Source organism: Choloepus didactylus, chromosome 8 (assembly GCF_015220235.1).
Source record: "Choloepus didactylus isolate mChoDid1 chromosome 8, mChoDid1.pri, whole genome shotgun sequence".
Taxonomy (NCBI): domain Eukaryota; kingdom Metazoa; phylum Chordata; class Mammalia; order Pilosa; family Megalonychidae; genus Choloepus; species Choloepus didactylus.
Genome location: NC_051314.1, coordinates 133,734,728 through 133,754,731, shown reverse-complemented (window position 1 = coordinate 133,754,731; position 20,004 = coordinate 133,734,728). Strand labels below are relative to the sequence as shown.

The 20,004-nt window shown below is 39.1% G+C and overlaps 1 protein-coding gene across 4 annotated transcripts in view; it reads left to right on the top strand.

The window, feature by feature from the left end:
* The window catches only part of LOC119542493 (prostaglandin F synthase 1-like), a 34,423-nt gene extending 15,107 nt beyond the window's left edge, over positions 1–19,316 (top strand). Inside the window, exons 2-10 of one of the 4 annotated variants that reach the window (XM_037847297.1) lie at positions 1,846–1,988; positions 6,419–6,586; positions 8,467–8,583; positions 9,284–9,361; positions 10,353–10,475; positions 12,583–12,692; positions 14,056–14,221; positions 14,771–14,853; positions 18,945–19,316. In XM_037847297.1, coding sequence (XP_037703225.1) covers positions 1,902–1,988; positions 6,419–6,586; positions 8,467–8,583; positions 9,284–9,361; positions 10,353–10,475; positions 12,583–12,692; positions 14,056–14,221; positions 14,771–14,853; positions 18,945–18,987 — 975 coding nt within the window. In that variant the 5' untranslated portion in view covers positions 1,846–1,901 and the 3' untranslated portion in view covers positions 18,988–19,316. Of the gene's footprint in view, positions 1–1,845; positions 1,989–6,418; positions 6,638–8,466; positions 8,584–9,283; positions 9,362–10,352; positions 10,476–12,582; positions 12,693–14,055; positions 14,222–14,770; positions 14,854–18,944 lie in introns of all 4 variants that reach the window. The other 3 variants (XM_037847295.1, XM_037847299.1, XM_037847298.1) reach the window with 3 other exon arrangements.
* Positions 19,317–20,004: the final 688 nt, after the last annotated feature.

Below are 20,004 nucleotides of genomic sequence, written 5' to 3'. Positions count from 1 at the left end.
CTACAACAGGACTTGCCCTTGGGAAGACGGTTGCTGCAAAGGAAAGGCTAGGCCTCTCTATAATTGTGCCTAAGAACGTCCTCCCGAATGCCTCTTTGTTGCTCAGATGTGGCCCTCTCTCCCTAGCTAAGCCAAATGGCAGGTGAAATCACTGCCCTCCCCCCTACATGGGATCAAACACCCAGGGGAGTGAATCTCCCTGGCAACGTGGAATATGACTCCCGGGGAGGAACGTAGACCCGGCATCATGGGATGGAAAACATCTTCTTGACCAAAAGGGGGAAATGAAAGGAAATGAAATAAGCTTCAGTGTCAGAGAGATTCCAAAACGAGCTGAGAGGTCACTCTGGTGGGCACCCTTATGCACAATATAGACAACCGTTTTTAGGTTCTAATGAATTGGGGTAGATGGCGGTAGATACTCGAAACTATCAAACTACAACCCAGAACCCATGAATCTTGAAGACGATTATATAAAAATGTAGCTTATGAGGAATGACAATGGGATTGGGAAAGCCATAAGGACCACACTCCCATCTGTCTAGTTTATGGATGGATGAGTAGAAAAATGGGGGAAGGAAACAAACAAACAAACAGACAGAGGCACCCAGTGTTCTTTTTTACTTTAATTGCTCTTTTTCACTTTAATTATTATTCTTATTTTTGTGTGTGTGGTAATGAAGGTGTCAGGGAATGATTTTGGTGATGAATGTACAACTATGTAATGGTACTGTGAACAACTGAATGTACGATTTGTTTTGTATGACTGCGTGGTATGTGAATATATCTCAATAAAATGAATATTTAAAAAAATGATGCTAAATATTCTCAAACCAAACAGGGGTAAAGGCCAAAATAACAGAAATTAAAAAAAAAAAAAAACTCCCTAGAAGGGTTCTTCAGGATATTGGAGCTGGCGAAAGAAACAATCAGTGAACTTGATGATGAGACTATTGAAAACATTCCGTCTGTGGAGCATAAAGGAAAAAGAATAAAGAAAAGTGAACAGAGCCTAAGAGGCTTGTGGGATAGCATCAAGTGTACCAGTGTACACATTATGGAAGTCCCAGAAGGTAAAGAAAGAGATAAAGGGACAGAAAGAATATTCCAAGAAATAATGGCTAAAAACTTCACATATTTCACGAAAGACATGCACAAACACATCCAAGAAGCTGAACCTACTGGTAGGAATGCAAAAATGGTGCAAGCACTTTGGTTAGCATCTGGCAGTTCCTCCAAGTGTTAAACATGGAGACCCAACAATTTCACTCCTAGGTATATATATACCCAAGAGAAATGAAAACTTACGTCCACATAAAAATTTATATATGAATATTCACAGAGGCATTATTCCTAAAACCAGAAAAGATCCCAAATATCTATCAACTGATGAATGGATAAACAAAATGTGACATATCCATACAATGGAATATTATTGGGGCATAAAAAGGAATGAAGAACTGATACATGCTATGACATGGATGAACCTTGATAACATTATGCTAAGTGAAAGAAGCCAGTCACTAAAGGCCGCATATTGTATAAGACCCTTCATATGAAATGTCCAAAATAGGCAAATCCACAGAGACAGAAATAGACTAGTAGTTGCTGGGGACTGGAGGGAGGGGGAGAATAGGGAGTGGTTTCTAATGAGTATGAGATGTCTTTTAGGATGATGAAAATGTTCCAAAATTATACAATGCTGATGGCCACACAACTCAATGAATATGCTAAAAACTACTGGACTGTGTACTTCAAAGGGATAACTTTGTGGTGTGTGAATTATATCTCCATAAATCTGCTATTTTAAAAAAGAGCAACTGGACTATTTTCTTCCCTCTACAGGTTTCTCTTCATAAAGAAGAAAATCATTGTCTATTTAGCCAGAAGAGAAAAAGGTCATGAATCAGATTCGATCCCATTCTGTACAACTGAATGATGGACACTCCATACCCATATTGGGAATTGGCACCTCCACCCCTAATCAGGTAACAGTAATGGTATCGGAGATGGAGGGAGTGGAGATACAGAGGGTAGAGATGGAGGGGCTGGAGATGGAGGGGGTGGAGATGGAGGGGAAGTCAACATAGGTCCAGATCAGAATCAGTCACTGGAGAGTTTTGGAAATTCAGGTGGGTCTCACTTTCCTCATTTGTAAGAAGCTTCTCTCCAAGTTAGGTTATTTTGTACATTAAGTTGGTGCTTTTCATATTTTAATGGGCGTGTAAACTGAGGCTCTTGTTAAATATGCAGATTTGGGAGCTCCACCCCCAAAGATTCCGATTGAGTAGTTCTGGAATGGGACTTGAAAACGCACATTTCTAAAGAAACTACCAAGTGGAGGCAGGGCAAGATGGCGGAGTGGTGAGGAGCAGAATTTCGTCTCTCCCCTAGAGCAGCTGGCAATTACCCAAGAACTATATGAAACAGTGTTTTCGGGGTCTCCAGTAACCAGTCACACATTGGACACAAGTTTGGAATTGGAGGAAAAGCTGAGATCGCAGCGAACATTGCTTCAGTCAGCCACGCCCCCGACAGGATCAGAGTCACCAGGAGAACTAAAGGCTCCACACCTCCTTACACTGGTGAGGGAGCTGCGGGCTGGCCAGTGCCACCTGCTGGACAGGAGAGGAAAAGCACCAATTCTAAAGGCCTCATAGGAGGGTCTCATTCTCAGGAAAACTCCATACCCTTCCACTGAGACCTGGGCCTCACTAGACTGGGAAAATCTGACTAGGGTCGACCATATCTGAGGAGACCCACTCACAAAAAGGTTACATAGAGGCAGAGCAAGAAACAGAAAAAACAAGAGGGGAAAAATTCTGATCAACTAAATAGAACCCAAGTTAGAGGTCTAGAATAAGCTGAACTGAATAACAGAGGCCAGAAAACAAAGCCAACCAACAAGAAAACCACTAGGTAAAAAGACAGAAAACAAGCTCCAAAATAAACTAATCAAGAGAATCAGATGCCTAGACAACTTAAGATAACAAGCCATACCAGGAAACATGAAAACATGGACCAGCCAAAGGAACAAACTAATAGCTCAGCTGAGACACAGGAGTGGAGGCAACTAATGCTAAATAAATTTGATGAAATGAAGGAAGATATAGCAAAAGAGCTGAAGGATATAAACAAGACACTGGCTGACCATAAAGAAGAACTCATAAACTTAAAAAAACAAATGGCAGAACTCATGGGAATGAAGGCCACAATGGAGGAGATGAAAAACACAATGAAGGGACACAACAGTAGATTTGAACAGGCAGAAGAAAGGATCAGTGAACTGGAAGACAGGTTGTCTTAGTTTGCTAATGCTGCAGAATGCAAAACACCAGAGATGGACAGGCTTTTATAAAATGGGGGTTTATTTCACTACACAGTTACAGTCTTAAAGCCACAAAGCATCCAAGGTAACACACCAGCAATCGGGTACCTTCACCGGAGGACGGCCAGTGGTGTCCAGAAAACCTCTGTTAGCTAGGAAGGCAGCTGGCGTCTGCTCCAAAGCTCCGGCCTCAAAATGGCTTTCTCCCAGGACGTTCCTTTCTAGCAAGCTTGCTTCTCTTCAAAACATCACTCCCAGCTGCACTCTCTTTCTTCCCCCCGAGTCAGCTCATTTATATAGCTCCACCGATAAGGGCCCACCCTGAATGGGCGGGGCCACGCCTCCATGAGAACATCTCATCAGAATCATTGCCCACAGCTGGGTGGGGCACATTCCAAGCAAATCCAACCATCACCAAAACACCTGCCCCACACAAAACCACAAAGATAATGGCATTTGGGGGACACAATACACTCAAACCGGCACACAGGTCATTCAAATTCATACACACAAAAGAACAGTTGGTGAAAAAAATGGAAAAATATGAGCAGGGTCTTAGGGAGCTAAGTGACAACATGAAACGCACAAATATACGTGTTATGGGTATCCCAGAAGGAGAAGAGAGGGGAAAAGGGGCAGAAAGAGTAACAGAAGACATATTCACTGAAAATTTCCCAACTCTTATAAAAGACAGAAAATTAGAGATTCAAGAAGTACAGCGTACCCCAAATAGAATAGATCCCAATAGACCTACTCCAAGACACTTACTGGTCAGATTGTCCAATGTCAAAGACAAAGAGAGGATTCTGAAAGCAGCAAGAGAAAAGCAATCCATCATGTACAAGGGAAAGTCAATAAGACTATGTACAGATTTCTCTGCAGAAACCATGGAGGCAAGAAGACAGTGGCATGATATATTTAAGATACTGAAAGAGAAAAACTGCCAACCAAGAATTCTATATCCAGCAAAACTTTCCTTCAAAAATGAGGGAGAGATTAAAACATTTTCAGACAAACAGACACTGAGAGAGTTTGTGAATAAGAGACCGGCACTACAAGAAATACTAAAGGGAGTGCTACAGGCTGATAGGAAATGACAGGAGAGAGAGAGTTGGAGAAGAGTGCAGAAATGAAGATTATCAGGAAAGGTAAAAGGAGAGGAAAAAATAAGATATGACATATAAATTCCAAAAAACAAAATGGTAGTAGAAAGTACTGCCCTTACAGTAATAACACTAAATGTAAATGGATTAAACTCCCCAATAAAAAGACACAGACTGGCAGAATGGATTAAAAAACAGGGCCCATCTATATGCTGTCTACAAGAAACTCACTTTAGACACAAGGACAAACATAGACTGAAAGTGAAAGGTTGGAAAAAGATATTTCATGCAAACAACAACCAGAAAAAAGCGGGAGTAGCTATATTAATATCAGACAAGTTAGACTTCAAAAGCGAAACAATTAAAAGAGACAAAGAAGGACACTATATATTAATAAAAGGGTCAATTCATCAAGAAAACATAACAGTCATAAATATTTATGCACCAAACCAGAATGCCCCAAAATTCATGAGGCAAACACTGCGATCACTGAAAGGAGAAATAGATACCTCTACAATAATAGTTGGAGACTTCAATACACCACTCTCATCAATGGATAGAACATCTAGACAGAGGATCACTAAAGAAACAGAGATGTTGAATTGTATGATAAATGAACTAGACTTGACAGACATTTATAGAACACTACATCCAACAACAGCAGGATACACTTTTTTTTCAAGTGCTCATGGAACATTCTCTAGGATAGACCACATGTTGGGTCACAAAGCAAGTCTCAACAAATTTAAAAATATTGATATTATAAAGAAACTACCAAGTGATTCCAATGCTGCTTGTCCACAGACCAAGACCATAATTGGAGTGGTGCTACATCCAGGGGGATAAATGTATGTTATTTCAGTGATTCAGGGCAGCAAGTCTGTTTTTGTTACTCTCACCTGCTGTCCCATGGTAGGTCCTCGGAAATTCTCCCTCTGCTGGAAAGACTAAACTCCATACAAGTTTTTAGATTAAACACTGCAATTTTACAAGAGCACATCTTCAGTGATTCTTGGTGAAGATGTTTATAATTGTTCAAGGAAAGTTGTAGGAGTGATTCTCCAACATGAGAGGCATGTGCTATTTAATGCTGAGGAATGCAAGCAAGGAGACTAGCATGAAGTGCTGCTTTTGTCTTTACTTGACGCTTTGACCTGGGGCAGTCAATTAATCTGCATGGGTCTCCGTTAACTATCAGGACTTAGAAATGAAGATAGGTGTCCAAGAGACATTTTAATTCCTCACTGAGACAGAGGAGGGTAATGGAGAAGGAAAATTTATGGATGATTTCAAGAGTCCAGCCTAGTAGGCTAAGAGAATAGTGGGACAGCTAAAAAAAAATTTAAAAAGTTGTAAAGGAGAAAGTGGCATCTAAGGATGAGTCCTAATTTCTTAGCAATCAAAAAAAAATTAATTATGAGATATTTTTGTGTGGAAAAAAAAGGTTTTTTTAACCTTTTTATTCTTCTTCAAGTGTAGTCTGAAGTGTTTGTCCAAGTTGAGATAGGTAAGACACTAATTTATTATGTCTAAAGTTACATCTTTATTGCACTGATACATAATTATTAGCATTGGCTTTCTGGGTTGAAACCAGTTAACTAATCTCTTATAGAGCAGAATTAATTTTGAAATGTATTTCTACAGATAAAGGCGTAAATCTACAGATAAGGGGTTAAACCGAGTGATGTACTGGAGCCAACTCATACGGGCACACAAGAGTTGGTGATGAGCATCTCTTCCCAATTAGCCATCCTGGGAGTATCTACACCATAGAAATGGGCAAATATGACAAATCTGGATTTTTTTTTTCCCACAGAATCAATTGTTAAACATTTACCCCTGGTTATAACTCAATATTTAGCTTTATCACCTCTACTTCTTAGCAGGAGACTTCAAAAAGCCATAGATTCTATTGAATAGCTCTGCTTATGGAATGGGTCATCTGCTCCTGACTCAAGCATGCCCCTGTCTTTTTATGCCCATCTAGGTTCCTAAGTCTAAAGTAGAAAAGGCCATCGAGTTGGCCATTGATGTAGGCTACCGCCATATTGACTCAGCTTATCTCTACCTAAATGAAGAAGAGATTGGACGGGCCATCCAGAAGAAAATCAACAGTGGCACTGTGATGAGAGATGACATATTCTACACTTCAAAGGTGCTGTTCCCTCTAGATCTGTGGGAAGCTCATGCTAAGCTGAATAAGCTGGTACATGGCTGGCAAATTTCTCTTCCCATTGGTTCATCTTCATTCTCTCTTAGACCTTGCACTACGAGAAGGCTGGTTAGGAACACACTGGTTAGGAACTTGGGTTCTGTGGTCAGATTCCCCATATTTGAATCCAGGCTCTGTCACTTAATAAATGTGTGACTTTGGACAAACTACTTAAAATGAATTTCCCAAATTATGAAATAAAGCAAATATTATTTATCTCACAGAATTTTCATATTACATCAAAAAATACATGGCAAGCAGGGGAAATTTTAGATTGTATATATGTTACTAGAATAAGAATTTAAGAAAAAAAAAACATATGACTGTACAACACAAACAACGAACCCTAATTTAAATCATGGACTATAGTTAATAGTATCATTATAATAATATCTATATCTTTTCATCATTTGTAACAAGTACCAGACTAATAAAAGGTGTTAATAGTAGCGGAGTATATGGGAACTTTGTATTTTCCGTGTGATTTTTCTGTAAACCTAAAACTTCTCTAAATAAATAAATAAATAAATAAATAAATAAATCATGTAAAGCCCTTAGAAAAGTATTTGGTACATTTTAAATGCTCAAAACTGCTAACTGTTTTTATTATAATTATATTTTTAAATACTCATAGATGGATTTGGCATTTCCAACTCCACTATACTTAAATTTCGAAAAAGTGACTTATCTTTCTCAGTCATAGTATTGAATTCAGCCAGAGTATGAGCTTCAGAATGTGACAAAAGTAGGGTCAAATTTTAGCTCTTTAATATTCTATCTATGTAACTTTGTGAAATTTCTTAACCAAAAAAGAAAAGGTTCTTAACCTCTAAGCGCCTCAGTCCTCGCATCTCAATCTATTAGGTGACCGATAAACATTTCTTTATCTTCCCTATGAAGTAGGAATATTAATATCTCAGGATTGAAAGGAAGATGAAATTAATGCTTCTAAAAGTACTTAGGTAAATTTTTTTTTTAGCTCTTGAGCCATTTTCTTCTAATAATCTTCATATCCCCTTAAACTTCGATGTTTGAGTCCGATGGGAAAGTGAACATAAGTAGGCAATTTCCACCCTAATGTTCATTGAACTGACTAGTACTAGAAAAAAAAAAAAAGATCATTCAAATTCAAGGTGAAGTGGCCCAGGAAGAAAGAGTTGCAGCCCTGGTGAGTGAATTCTCTGCAGGCCTATCCATGGACAGCTTTCCTTCTAGGAATAGGGATCCAGGATGTAAATCTCCCTGTTCCTAGACAGCAGTTCCTAGAACTCCTAGAGCTCAGACACTACCTTCCTGTTCTTGTCTTGCTTCATTAACTTTAGTCGTTTTGATTAATTTTCCTTTAGATTATTTTTCCTGAAATCCTTAGAATGAAGTCACTTAAATACCCCCAAAAAAATATGTTCCTACAGGATCTAACTTTTGGGGGGAAACTTTCTTTAGTAAATCTAATACAGTCAACAGAGAATTTCCTGCATCATAATCACTTGGAGTTCTTCAAAATGCAACTTCCCACCCAGTCTCCAGATACTGTGATTTGTTGTGTTTGGGGTGGAACCCACGAAAATGCTTTGTTATAAGCAAACCAGATAATGCTAAAGACTGACTGTGGTAGGATATCTGGATTTTTACATTGTCTCAAATTTGTACGAAAATCAGCTTTCATGATAAAGAATTCATGAGAACCACAGGGTATAACTTATCACTTCCCAACTACCATAGGAGAGCTTTTGATTGTTGTTGTTGTTTATTTATTGTTTTATTTATCTCTGCTAAAGACTTAAAGAAATAACACACAATTTCCTCTCTTTGAAACATTGCAGCTGTGGAGCACCTTTCTCCGCCCAGAATTGGTCCAAACAGCCCTGGAAATGTCACTGAAGAAACTTCAGCTGAGCTATGTGGATCTTTATATTATTCATTTCCCAACAGCTTTTAAGGTTAGCAAAAGTTATTTTATATTGGTAATCAATGTAATCACTGTCTAAATTAGAAGCTGATTATAGGAGAAGATACAGCTTGTGACTATGAGATTACCCTAAGTAACACTTTAAGATTATTTTTCTGCTGAAACTGCTCCCACTTTAGTTCACTATTACAGCCCAGAATGATATGAGTTCACTGATCTTGATCTCTTTGCCTTATTCTTGTGTACACTGTCTGTACTTTTAAGGCCCCATGCTCTTGAATCTCAACCCCATTCCCACTGGCATCTGGGGAATGTCCCCATTTGGAGTTAGTTGAAGTAAAGAAAATTTAATGAGGATGACATTCAGCAGTTGGGACACTGACAAGTCACCCTGTCATATGACCACCTTTCGGGGGAAAGTAAGGGTGAGAGAGGATTATCTCACAAGGTTTCAAAGCCAAAGAGCCCACTGGGCCATGGCTCCATTCTACACTTTCTCCAAGACACAGTGCTCAATGCCCCAGGTTGTCCTTGACACAAACAGTATTTATTAAACTTTTAGCAGGTAAAAGCATTTCTGGGAAGTATGTTTCCTAAATATACTTCCTTTCCCTTTCGCCCAACCTTACAGATCCTTTCAAGAGTTAGCCTCAAGGCCTATAAGCTCCAAAGAACTTGCCTGTTGTCAGACATAGCTTTACACAACCCCCTCCTTCTTTCCTGTGTTCCAGCCTGGGGAGGATCTTTACCCAAAGGACAAGCAGGGAAAAATCATTTCTGACACAGTAGATCTCTGCACCACATGGGAGGTGAGTGCAGCTCTGGAGAGGCCATCTCTGCACCTTGGGGTAGAGAGGACAAATAAGGAACCCCAGAAAGGCAGATCTAGTCCAATTCTGCTCCCTTTGTCTACTCAAACAAGTTCTGGAATGTCCCTCTGCCTCTGTTTTCATGTTTCACTCATTCAGTCATTCAACAAACATTTATTGAGTGCCTATTATGTGCCAAGCAGTTTTAGGTACTTAGACTATATGCGTGAAAAAAACAAAGGTCTTTGTGCACCCCTTCCCCTCTGTGGAGTGCTGGATATTGGGGTGAGGGGAGGAGCTGGGAAGAAAAGCTGAGAAAGGGAAACTGGGAGTGCCAAAGTAGGTTTGGGCCACAGAGAGATGATTAAAAACAGAGCACGCAGGGTAGGCCTCTTTGAGAGGGGGACGTTTGAGCAAAGCCTTGAAGGAGATGAGGGAACTGATGATGTGGATATCTGGCAGAACAGTGTTTCAGGCAGAAAAAAGGCAGAGCAAAGTTTTAAGGTGGGAGAGAACCTGCTATGTTCAAGGAACAGATGTGTGCCTGGAACAGAGTGAGTGAGGTGGACAATAATAGAAACTGAGGTCAAAGAGAAAACAGGGAGCCAGTGAGCTGGCTATATGGCTCCCTTCCTATTTCCCAGGCTGCACCTGGCTCCACTTCCTTCTCAGTCAAGTCCTTCCAGGCATTCACCTGAAGATCATGCTGGCTCCTTTAGCTCAGTCCTAGCCATTTACATTCTTTTCTTACTCTACCTTCTGAGCGTTTTTTTTTTTTTCCTACTTGTTTTCATTTTCCTCCTACTCAGTCATTTCCGGTCTTATTTATTGACATCTACACCTGTAATGAATTCCTCTCTCACTGTCTGTCTCATATTCTTTCCCACTCCCCAGTTCCTCAGGAATATCCCCAGAAATTAATGCATGCTGGCATGTGTTCCTCTTCTCTAGCCTGTTATACCGGTTACTCCTCACAACCCCTTCCTCCCAGGCCCTGGAGAAGTGTAAGGATGCGGGATTGACCAAGTCCATCGGCGTGTCCAACTTTAACCACAAGCAGCTGGAGAAGATCCTGAACAAGCCAGGGCTCAAGTACAAGCCCGTCTGCAACCAGGTGAGCAGCCCCCAACATCTCCCTTCTGCAACTCAGCCTCCTCTTTCCTCATTTTCCCAAGGCCTCCAATGACACTGCCCTCTGGTGTATTTTACCTTTGGACATCAGCTGCTTCAAGAGAACAGAGCATCTTTCAAATTGTTGAAGACAGTCCCAAGGCTGTGCCCTTTATAAAAAAAACCTAACATTCAGGTGGGGGTATGATCTGCTAAAAGGTGCTAAGAGGGCCCTAGGATTTTAAAGCTGGCAAACCACTGACAATCACTTCTCATCACAGAAAAGGTCAGCAAATTTGGAACACTGAAATGTGAAAGAAAAAAAAAAAAAAAAAAAAAACAGGGTAGTTCATCTTTTGGTCTGGTAACTCTTTTAAGGGTAGAGCCATGAAATAACTAGTGAGACCCTATGTAAGGCAAACTCACTCCCAAACTTATTAAAATGGGTGTAAGAAAAAACTCTTAAGATAAATCCACATAAATGGACAACACATTAACAGCCACATCTTGGAAATTCCTGGAAGAAATCAGATGAGTAAAGGAACAGCTGACAACACATTTGCCCTGGGGAAGACCCAGGCTTCTCCCAGACTGAGTGAGGATAACAGTTAATCCATGTATTAAAAATTAGTAAAGCTTAATTTCTTTCTTATTTTTGGATGAAAAATACACATAGAAGTTCTAATGTTTTCTTGTTTAACCACAGTCTTTTGTATCCCTTGGGTTGTCTACCTCCAATTTGGAGATCACCAGTTTAGAGAAAGGAAAAATCTGTTTTGACTGGAGTAGTTGAAGACTTAAAGGAAAAGCTGGACATTTTCTAAAGGGTTAATGGAATTTGGCCAGGTTAAGGCTGACTGGTTTACTTTGGCATGGAAAGTTTGAGCAAAATTGCAATTAATTATGATTTGTGTAGCAAAGCAGGTAATAGTGAGAGCATAGTTCAGGCAAGGGTGTTACAGGATAAAGGCTTAGTTTTGATCCCAGAATACTACCAATCACCCTTTCTCCTTTTCAGTGTCATGACTGAGACAGCAAACATACAAGCAGCAGTGATATAGAAAGTTACTTTGTACTTAATGACCAACCCAGCCAGTGTCCCAATTCAGGGCCTTTCTTGCAAACTGTGATGGAGAATGCAATTCAAACAGAGGCCTAAGTGAAGCGTCTTTTTCTTCTCTTTAGATCTCTGCCATTTATTTTATCAAATCACAAGTGTCAGAAGAAAAGCAGTGAGAAAAGAATGCAGCAAAAAGTGCATCTGCCCGTAGAGCCTAGTTCTGAGCAGGCCACTAGGCCTCTGATCCCCTGGCTATGGCAGTGACCTTGGCCCAGATATCTGGCAGGGAGCAGAGTAAAGGTCTTGGATGTCTTACTCTCCAGGTGCACAGAAGAGAGAAAAATGGAAAAGTGAGATTACAGCACTACCGAATACCTTTTACAGCACAAAAACCTCTCACTGGTAATGTGTAAATGAGTCAGTTCTGACGAATAACAATTAGCAAATTTTTTCCACTTGATGGCAAAAGGGCCAGAAGAGTTCCCTTTCCAAGACTAAAGCTTTGGGAAGCATATGGGTGCAATAATTTGGAGTAAGGCCAGTTTTTGGAGCTTCTTAAGGATCAAGCAAAGATATCACAATGTTTCTGGGGTCAAAGAATGGCCAAGAATGAAAAAGTTACTCAAGTTTGAGAGATTTATTGGTTCCCAGGGGTAGCAGCCATGGAGAGGAGAGACAAATGTAAGGAACACTAAGATTAAAAAACGTTTAAAAGGCAGAAACTGCTGCTTATTATAAACAAGCAACAAATGAGGAAGAACAAAAGATAACCCCATAGTTTCCAGTCTGAGAGACAGGAGAATATTTGTTCATCTTGTAATCTAAATCATGTCCTGTAAGACTGCTAACTAATTATTTAACTAATATTTCTGGAATCCAAAGTTTGGCCTTTGGGAGCTCCATGGGCAGAACTCTTGATCATGAACACAACCAACCAATACTGCTGATCCTCTTACATATTTTTGATACCATGCAATATGACATTGTAAATTCCTCATAAATTTGGTGTTGGTCATCCTATAATCCAACACTTCTGTTTGGCATTCTGCAGGTGGAATGTCACCCTTACCTCAACCAGAGCAAAATGCTAGAGTTCTGCAAGTCAAAGGACATTGTCTTGGTTGCGTATGCTGCACTGGGGTCCGACCCAGGCAAGGACTGGTAATGATCTCTATAAAGTTATTTATTCTAGGGCAATTACTGCAGTCATGATGTTTTTAATCACATATACCCTACCTTCTGGCATTGTCTCTCAAACTACCTGGGGGAAATCAAGGATAGACAGCAGGAAGAATTCACCTTTGTACATTATTTTTTATATCTATCTCTAACATGCTGAAAGAAAGCTGTCAACCTATAATTCTTTTTTTTATCTTCATTTTATTGAGATATATTCACATACCATGCAGTCATACAAAACAAATCGTACATTCAATTGTTCACAGTACCATTACATAGTTGTACATTCATCACCTAAATCAATCCCTGACACCTTCATTACCACACACACAAAAATAATAAGAATAATAATTAAAGTCAAAAAGAGCAATTGAAGTAAAAAAAGAACACTGGGTACCTTTGTCTGTTTGTTTGTTTGTTTCCTTCCCCTATTTTTCTACTCATCCATCCATAAACTAGACAAAGTGGAGTGTGGTCCTTATGGTTTTCCCAATCCCATTGTCATCCCTCATAAGCTACATTTTTATACAAGTGTCTTTGAGATTCATGGGTTCTAGGTTGTAGTTTGATAGTTTCAGGTATCCACCACCAGCTACCCCAATTCATTAGAACCTAAAAAGGGTTGTCTAAAGTGTGCGTTAAGAGTGCCCACCAGAGTGACCTCTCGGCTCCTTTTGGAATCTCTCTGCTACTGAAGCTTATTTCATTTCCTTTCACATCCCCCTATTGGTCAAGAAGATGTTCTCCATCCCACGATGCCAGCAGACCTACATTCTAAGGGACTCAATAAAGCATTTTAAATAGTGAAGTTATTAATTTAAATATCCATGTAAGTCAAAAACTTTGGCTTTAAAGAGTGATAATGTGCGCTCAAGCCATGATTCTAACACTTAACACTTAAGCGATATGACACAAGTAACAATTTCTGTTGATTTTAACTCTTCAAGAGGAATGATAATATTCCTCTTGAATATTTAGTACTCTGATGACAAAACTGAGATAATTAATTGAAAACTTGTTTTGAAAGAGCAAATTCCTATACAATAGTCGATCATTTATTATTATGGTGGTTATTGGGTCGTACTTTAGATAACAGTTTTGTCTTCCTGACTTAATCTTTTACTGAATTTCCCAAAAATATTTAAAAATGAAAAAATACCTGAGTTTCCCTTTCCCCATTACCTGCTCTTGACCTTCTTCTTTGGATATAGCAAAAAAAACAAACAGATATTGAGGCATCCAGAGGGTAAGAAGATTCTAGAGGATTAGTCATCCCAAGCCTAAATTAGAACCCCAAGTAAGATTAGCAGCTCCAGACACTTAGCATCTCTGCCTTCCCTCCCAGGATAAACAAGAACAATCCAGCTCTCCTGGAGGATCCAGTACTCAAAGCCATTGCTGAAAAGCACGGGAGAACTCCAGCCCAGGTGGCCCTGCGCTACCAGTTGCAGCGGGGGGTGGTGGTCCTGGCCAAGAGTTTTAATGAGAAGAGGATCAAAGAGAACTTCCAGGTACAGGGCAGGGCTGTGGGCACCAAGCACCATAATCCCCTCCCCAGGTAGGTGGTTATTTGTGATCTTCTGACGGTATACGTGGGCAAAACTTACCTCCTTGTATGCTCCATGCTGGTTTCTGTTTGCATCCTACATGTGCTGTATTTAACTGTCCAGCTGCTGCAAGGGAGGGCACTTGGTGATTGGAAAGAACAGTAAACAGAGGGTCAGGCTCGGGTCCCAATCCTGGTTCCGCCCCCTCCTGTATGTCCCCAGGTGAATCATCCTTTGACTTCTCTACCTGTAATATGAAGGCATTGGATCAGGTGAGATTTGGGCTCAAAAATCTCTCAGATTCCTTTGCCATAGCCCACAGTCACCCAATAAAAGATGTGGCTCTGAGGCCACATCAGAGGTACCAATTTCAACTATCTGAGTGCACGAATTCCTGTGACTCTTTGAATGAATCCCAGGTCCACGACAACCATCTCACAAAACCTACATATATTGGGGGAGAGGAGCCATTGCTTGAGGGAAATTAAATTGATCTCCTCACATTTCCAATAGGTTTTTGATTTCCAGTTGACGCTAGAGGACATGGAAACCCTAGATGGCCTAAATAGAAACATGCGCTATTTTGAAGCACATGAGTAAGTAGCTTGTTTGATTGCAGACCTGGAAAGAAGGAAACTGGAGGAATTCAGTTCATTTCAGTACACAGAAGGCAGAGTCTGTTGCTTGTGAAAGTTGTTGGGAAACTTTTTTCTTGAAACCCACAGACCAGAGATTTACTCCAAGGTTCAGGGTTCTGCCCAGACAAGAGTAGGAGCAGGACTCAGAGTAAAACTGAAGCTTCATCCTCAAACCTGTGTTCTTCTCACTCAACACTGCCTCCCTTGGTAGCCTCACTCCTCTCTACATATCAGTATTTCCCCAATTTCTAGACCTTCTCCTGTCTCCAGTAGCCTAATTGGACAATTCTATCTATTCTCACGATTCAGACTTAATATACCATTTAAGTATAGAGGCTGTCTTCCAGAAAATAGCAAATCATCAACAGTGGATATGGTAGTGAGGATATATTCCAACTGACATCAAAATTTCTAAAACATACAATTTATAAAACAAAAACATTTGGAAATAGGTAACACTCAAATAGTAATAACACAATGTCACTTCTATCATTCTAAACCTGGGGGGAAAAAAACAGGTTTGTGCCCTATACAGTGACATAGCTATTCTCACAGGAGAACATAAAAATAAATGAGATAATTAAATAATGATGATACTTGAAGCGATTATTACAAAAACTTCATATACCTAAAATTAAAGTGTTTATCTTCTCTCGCTAAACTCCTTTGGTAATGTTACAAACATCAGTATTATATCACAAACCTTATCTCCACATCTAATTAACCACCTTAACCTGTCAATTCTACATCTTAATATTTCTGGATCTTTCCCAAATATCTATCACTAAGCCCATGCCCTCTAATTCACGAAAAAGTGAGAGGATTCTGAAAATCAGGAAGAAAAAAGGGGAGAGAGGTTGGAGGTGGGTAAAAAAAGTCTAGTGGCAGGAAAAAAAAAAATCATTTCCAAAGATAAGCTTTTAATGAAAAAAAGGATGAATACTTTTAGATTCTGTGATTCTCAGAGGCTGTTACAAATGGGAAAGAATTAAAATTGTTTGCTGGTTTTTTGTTTGTTTGTTTTTCCGTTCAGTGACATTTTAATGCATAATTGTATGTAAAGGGCTCATAACATGAAAAAAGTAAGACGGCCCCTCAAGGTCTTCAACAGTAGAAATTCTGAGGGAGCCCCAGAGCTCTGTGAGCTCCTGGAAAGACCCTCACCCTTCCTCTGCCCAAAAAGTCTGACCACAACTGTCTTGCTTCCTTGGGGCCAACATGCCTTTTGTCACAATTTATTTCAGTCACCACAAGGAGCCTGTAATTCTTGGTTCCCAGATAGCTTTCTGTACACCACCTCTGCACCCTTTCACTGTTCTTTCTGGAACACCCATCAACCATTGACAAAAGCATCTCAGCCTCAACTCCTTCTTAAATGCCCCTTGCACCTTCTTGCTCTAGCTAAAACCTAATTTCTCCTGATGGCTCTGCATTCCATCAGTCCTCTCAGGTTATGGCTGTTATCAATCCCAAACCCTTAGTACCACAAAGCCTAGACACAGAATAGGAGGAGTCTTCTTTCCCCCTCATTAGTACTGCTAGGATATTCTTACTCCTTCTTTCCTAAAAACATCCATCCCTGAATCTCATATCATCAGACTATCCCATGACTACATCTCCTTGTTGCTGTCATCTACCGACTTCTAGGTCTCTTTCCCTTATTCATTGACGATTTTAGTTCCTATTTGTCACTCAATTTTAAATTCTCCCATCCCAGTCAACACTACCTAAATGTCCAGTTCATTCTCCATATTATTCCAACTTCAACAATCCTTTGATTACCCTGTGACCTACAATCCATTATCATACCACCTTTTCACTATCACTCAACACTCTGACATGACTCTAACCCTAATCCTAACCCTAACCCTACTGCTTAAATTCTGGCTTAAATTCCAGAGTCAATCAATACAGTAGCATCTTGTATACACCCTCAACTCCTTTGCCCAACTCTTTGTCTTTGCCTTACTCATTGGTCAAAACAAAAACCTGACTAAACCCTATTCTGTGTCTACATCATCAGTTTTTCTCTCTCCATGGGATCATTACTAAAGACATTCAGACATGCTTTCATATTCAAAACAAAACAAAACAAAAATCCTCTCTTTAGCTAATTTCATTCTCCAGCTACCACCCCATTTCTCCTTTTATAGCAAAACATCTTGAAGAAGTAAATACTTGCTGCCCTCAACTTCTCTCATTCAGTTCTCTCTTGAACCCACCCCAATAAGGTATTTGTTCTCTACACTCCAACAAAACTCTTATCAAGGTTATCCATGACCTCCTCTTTGCTTAAACCAACAGCAATTCTCATTCATCTTATTTATCTAGCTGATCACTCTCTCTTCCTAGAAACACTTTCTTTACTTGCTTCCTTATTTTCTTTCTTTATTGTTGATCTGGTCCTGTGCCCACCCCACCCTCCACCCACCCCCGCCTTCCCTTCTCATTTTCTTTGCTGGTTGCTCCTTATCAGCTTGTCTCTAAACTTGGGAGTGGCCTGGAGCTCAATTCCTGGACCTCTTCTATTTTCTCTTTTCTGTACACCCACATCTTTAGTGATTTCATCTAAATATAGACTGCCAAAATTATATCCACTCAGGCCTAGGCCCTGGACCAAGATTTGGATATCTATCTACTCAACTCCACTTGGATGTCATAAGCATCTCAACCCTTGATGTCCAAAATCAAACTCCTGATGGTAACTGCAACCAACTCCCTGCCCCTCTTCCACACACATACTACATACCAAATCTGCTCATTTCAAAGTTTTCCTGATCAAATAGCTAGCTCCTAACTGTTGTCCCCACTTCTGAACTTCATCCCCATGCACAGGAGACAGAATGAACAGGCTAAAAAGTAGGTAAGTCTGGTAAGGTCACTTTCCTCTTGCTATCACTCAGAGTAAAGGCCAAATTCCTTACAAAGACCTATCAGGCCCAACATTTTACTTCCTCATGTACCTCTCTGACTCCATGTTCTACTATTTTTCCCCCTCCTGTTGTTTCCCGCAGATGCCAGGCTTGTCTCAGAGTCTTTGCACTGGCTGTTCTCTTGGCCTAGAGTGCTTTTCCCCTAGATAAATGGGTGACCCACTTCATCTCCTTCAAGTCTTAACTCAGATGTTACATCAGAGATGCCTTGTTTATCACTTTATCTAAAAATGCTACCCTACCCAGTACTTCCTTTCTCTCTATCCTGCTTTATTTTTGTCCTTGGCACAAATCCCTAGTTAACATACCATAGACTTTTTTATGTTATCTTATTTGTTTTCTGCCTATCACATTAGAATGTTAGATCCATGAGGGCAGGGTTTTGCTTAAACCACTCTATTCACGGGTACTCAATATATATTGGTTGAATGAATAATATCATATAATAATAGATAAATAAGAATAAGGGAAGGTGGAGAAGCAATCAGTAATCATTAATAATAAATGTGAGTAGCATGCAATTATTTATCATTTTCTATCTCAAATTATATATATTTGACGTCCCTTGCTAAAAGGGAAACTCCCTGTTGAAGTTATCTCATTTTACAGTCACTGTATTCATCTGTAGGTCTGATATATAATTTTTCACCTAGTAAAGTCATAGATAACTTATTTCTGGGTGTATGAAAAAACTGAACAATGATATCTTTATCACCTTCTTCATTATCACCTTGAAATGTTTATTAACTTTACACAGTAAACCAAACTGGGTATAATTCCAACAGAGATAGAATATATTTCTGCCCTCCTAGGGGTATAAAATATCAACCCGAATACTTTATCTCCTTATCTTGTAGAATGACATACCTGCAGAAATGGAATGTATTGGTTTATTTGTGTGTGTGTCCATGTGTGTGCAGGGATACTTATTTTCCAAAATGTGTTAACTGAAGTGTGATGCAATAATATATGATTATGATAAAACTAATTACATTTGCACCTCTTCCAAAAAAGAAAATCACAATGATTTTCATACTGACACAAGTGTAACAGAAACCTCTCTTCCCCCAGTCCAGAAGCACAGTTCTTAAGCTACACTCTCCCTTTATTTTTTAGATTTTCTCATCACCCAAATTATCCATTCCTTGATGGATATTAACAACAGTGTCTGTGATTACTCCAGAATTCTTTGATTTTTTTTTTCTGATGATTAGAGAACATCTCAAGAATGAGAAGGTATTTGATTTATTCCATGTTGCTTAGCCTGCTGTGTCACAACTTGGACCAAGTCACATGATCAGGAAATAAAAATCTCAAAACTCAGTCTTTTTTCTAAGAAAATAAAGATAAATTTTAAAGAACATAAACTATTGAAATTATGGCATTTGCTTTTTTATTTTTTCTGTATCTCACTAATGAGGTGAAATGCTGGCATCCCTGGAAATGATCACAGGGAATATAAGTCTCTCAGAAAATGCAATCATTTAGTATGCCTTAAAATTTTCAAAGTCTACCTTTTCATTTTTCTGTACTTCTTGGTTTTATTACCTTTCATTTTGTGAATATTCCACACTATACAATTTTATTGTACTTTGCAAATGAGTTTAAATTTAATTTAAAATAATATCAAAAATGCCCAAATTTCAATAAAAACCACTCACCATATCAAGAATGAAGATCTCAAATGAAATGGAAAAAAGACAATCAATAGATTCCAGTATCAAGATGACAAAAATGATAAAAGTTATCTGACAAAGATTTTAAAGAAGCTATCATTAAAAAAAATGCTTCAATAAGCAATTACAAATATACTTGGAACAAATTTAAAAATAGGAAGACTCATTAAAGAAATAGAAAGTCTCAGTAAATAAATAGAAGTTATAAAAAGAACCAATGGAAATTTTAGAACTGAAAAATACAATAATACATATTAAAAACTCAAAGCATGCATTCAACAGGAGAATGGAGGAGACAGAGGAAATAACCAGTAAGCTTGAAGATAAAACAATATGAATTACCTAACCTGAATTACAGAGAGAAAGGAGATTTTTAAAAATTTAACAGAGCATCAGGTACTTGTGGAATTATAAAAAAAGATCTATATTTTTATCATCAAAATGCTGGAAGGGAAGAGAAAGAGGGCAGACTTAAAAAGATACTCAAAGAAGTAACGGCT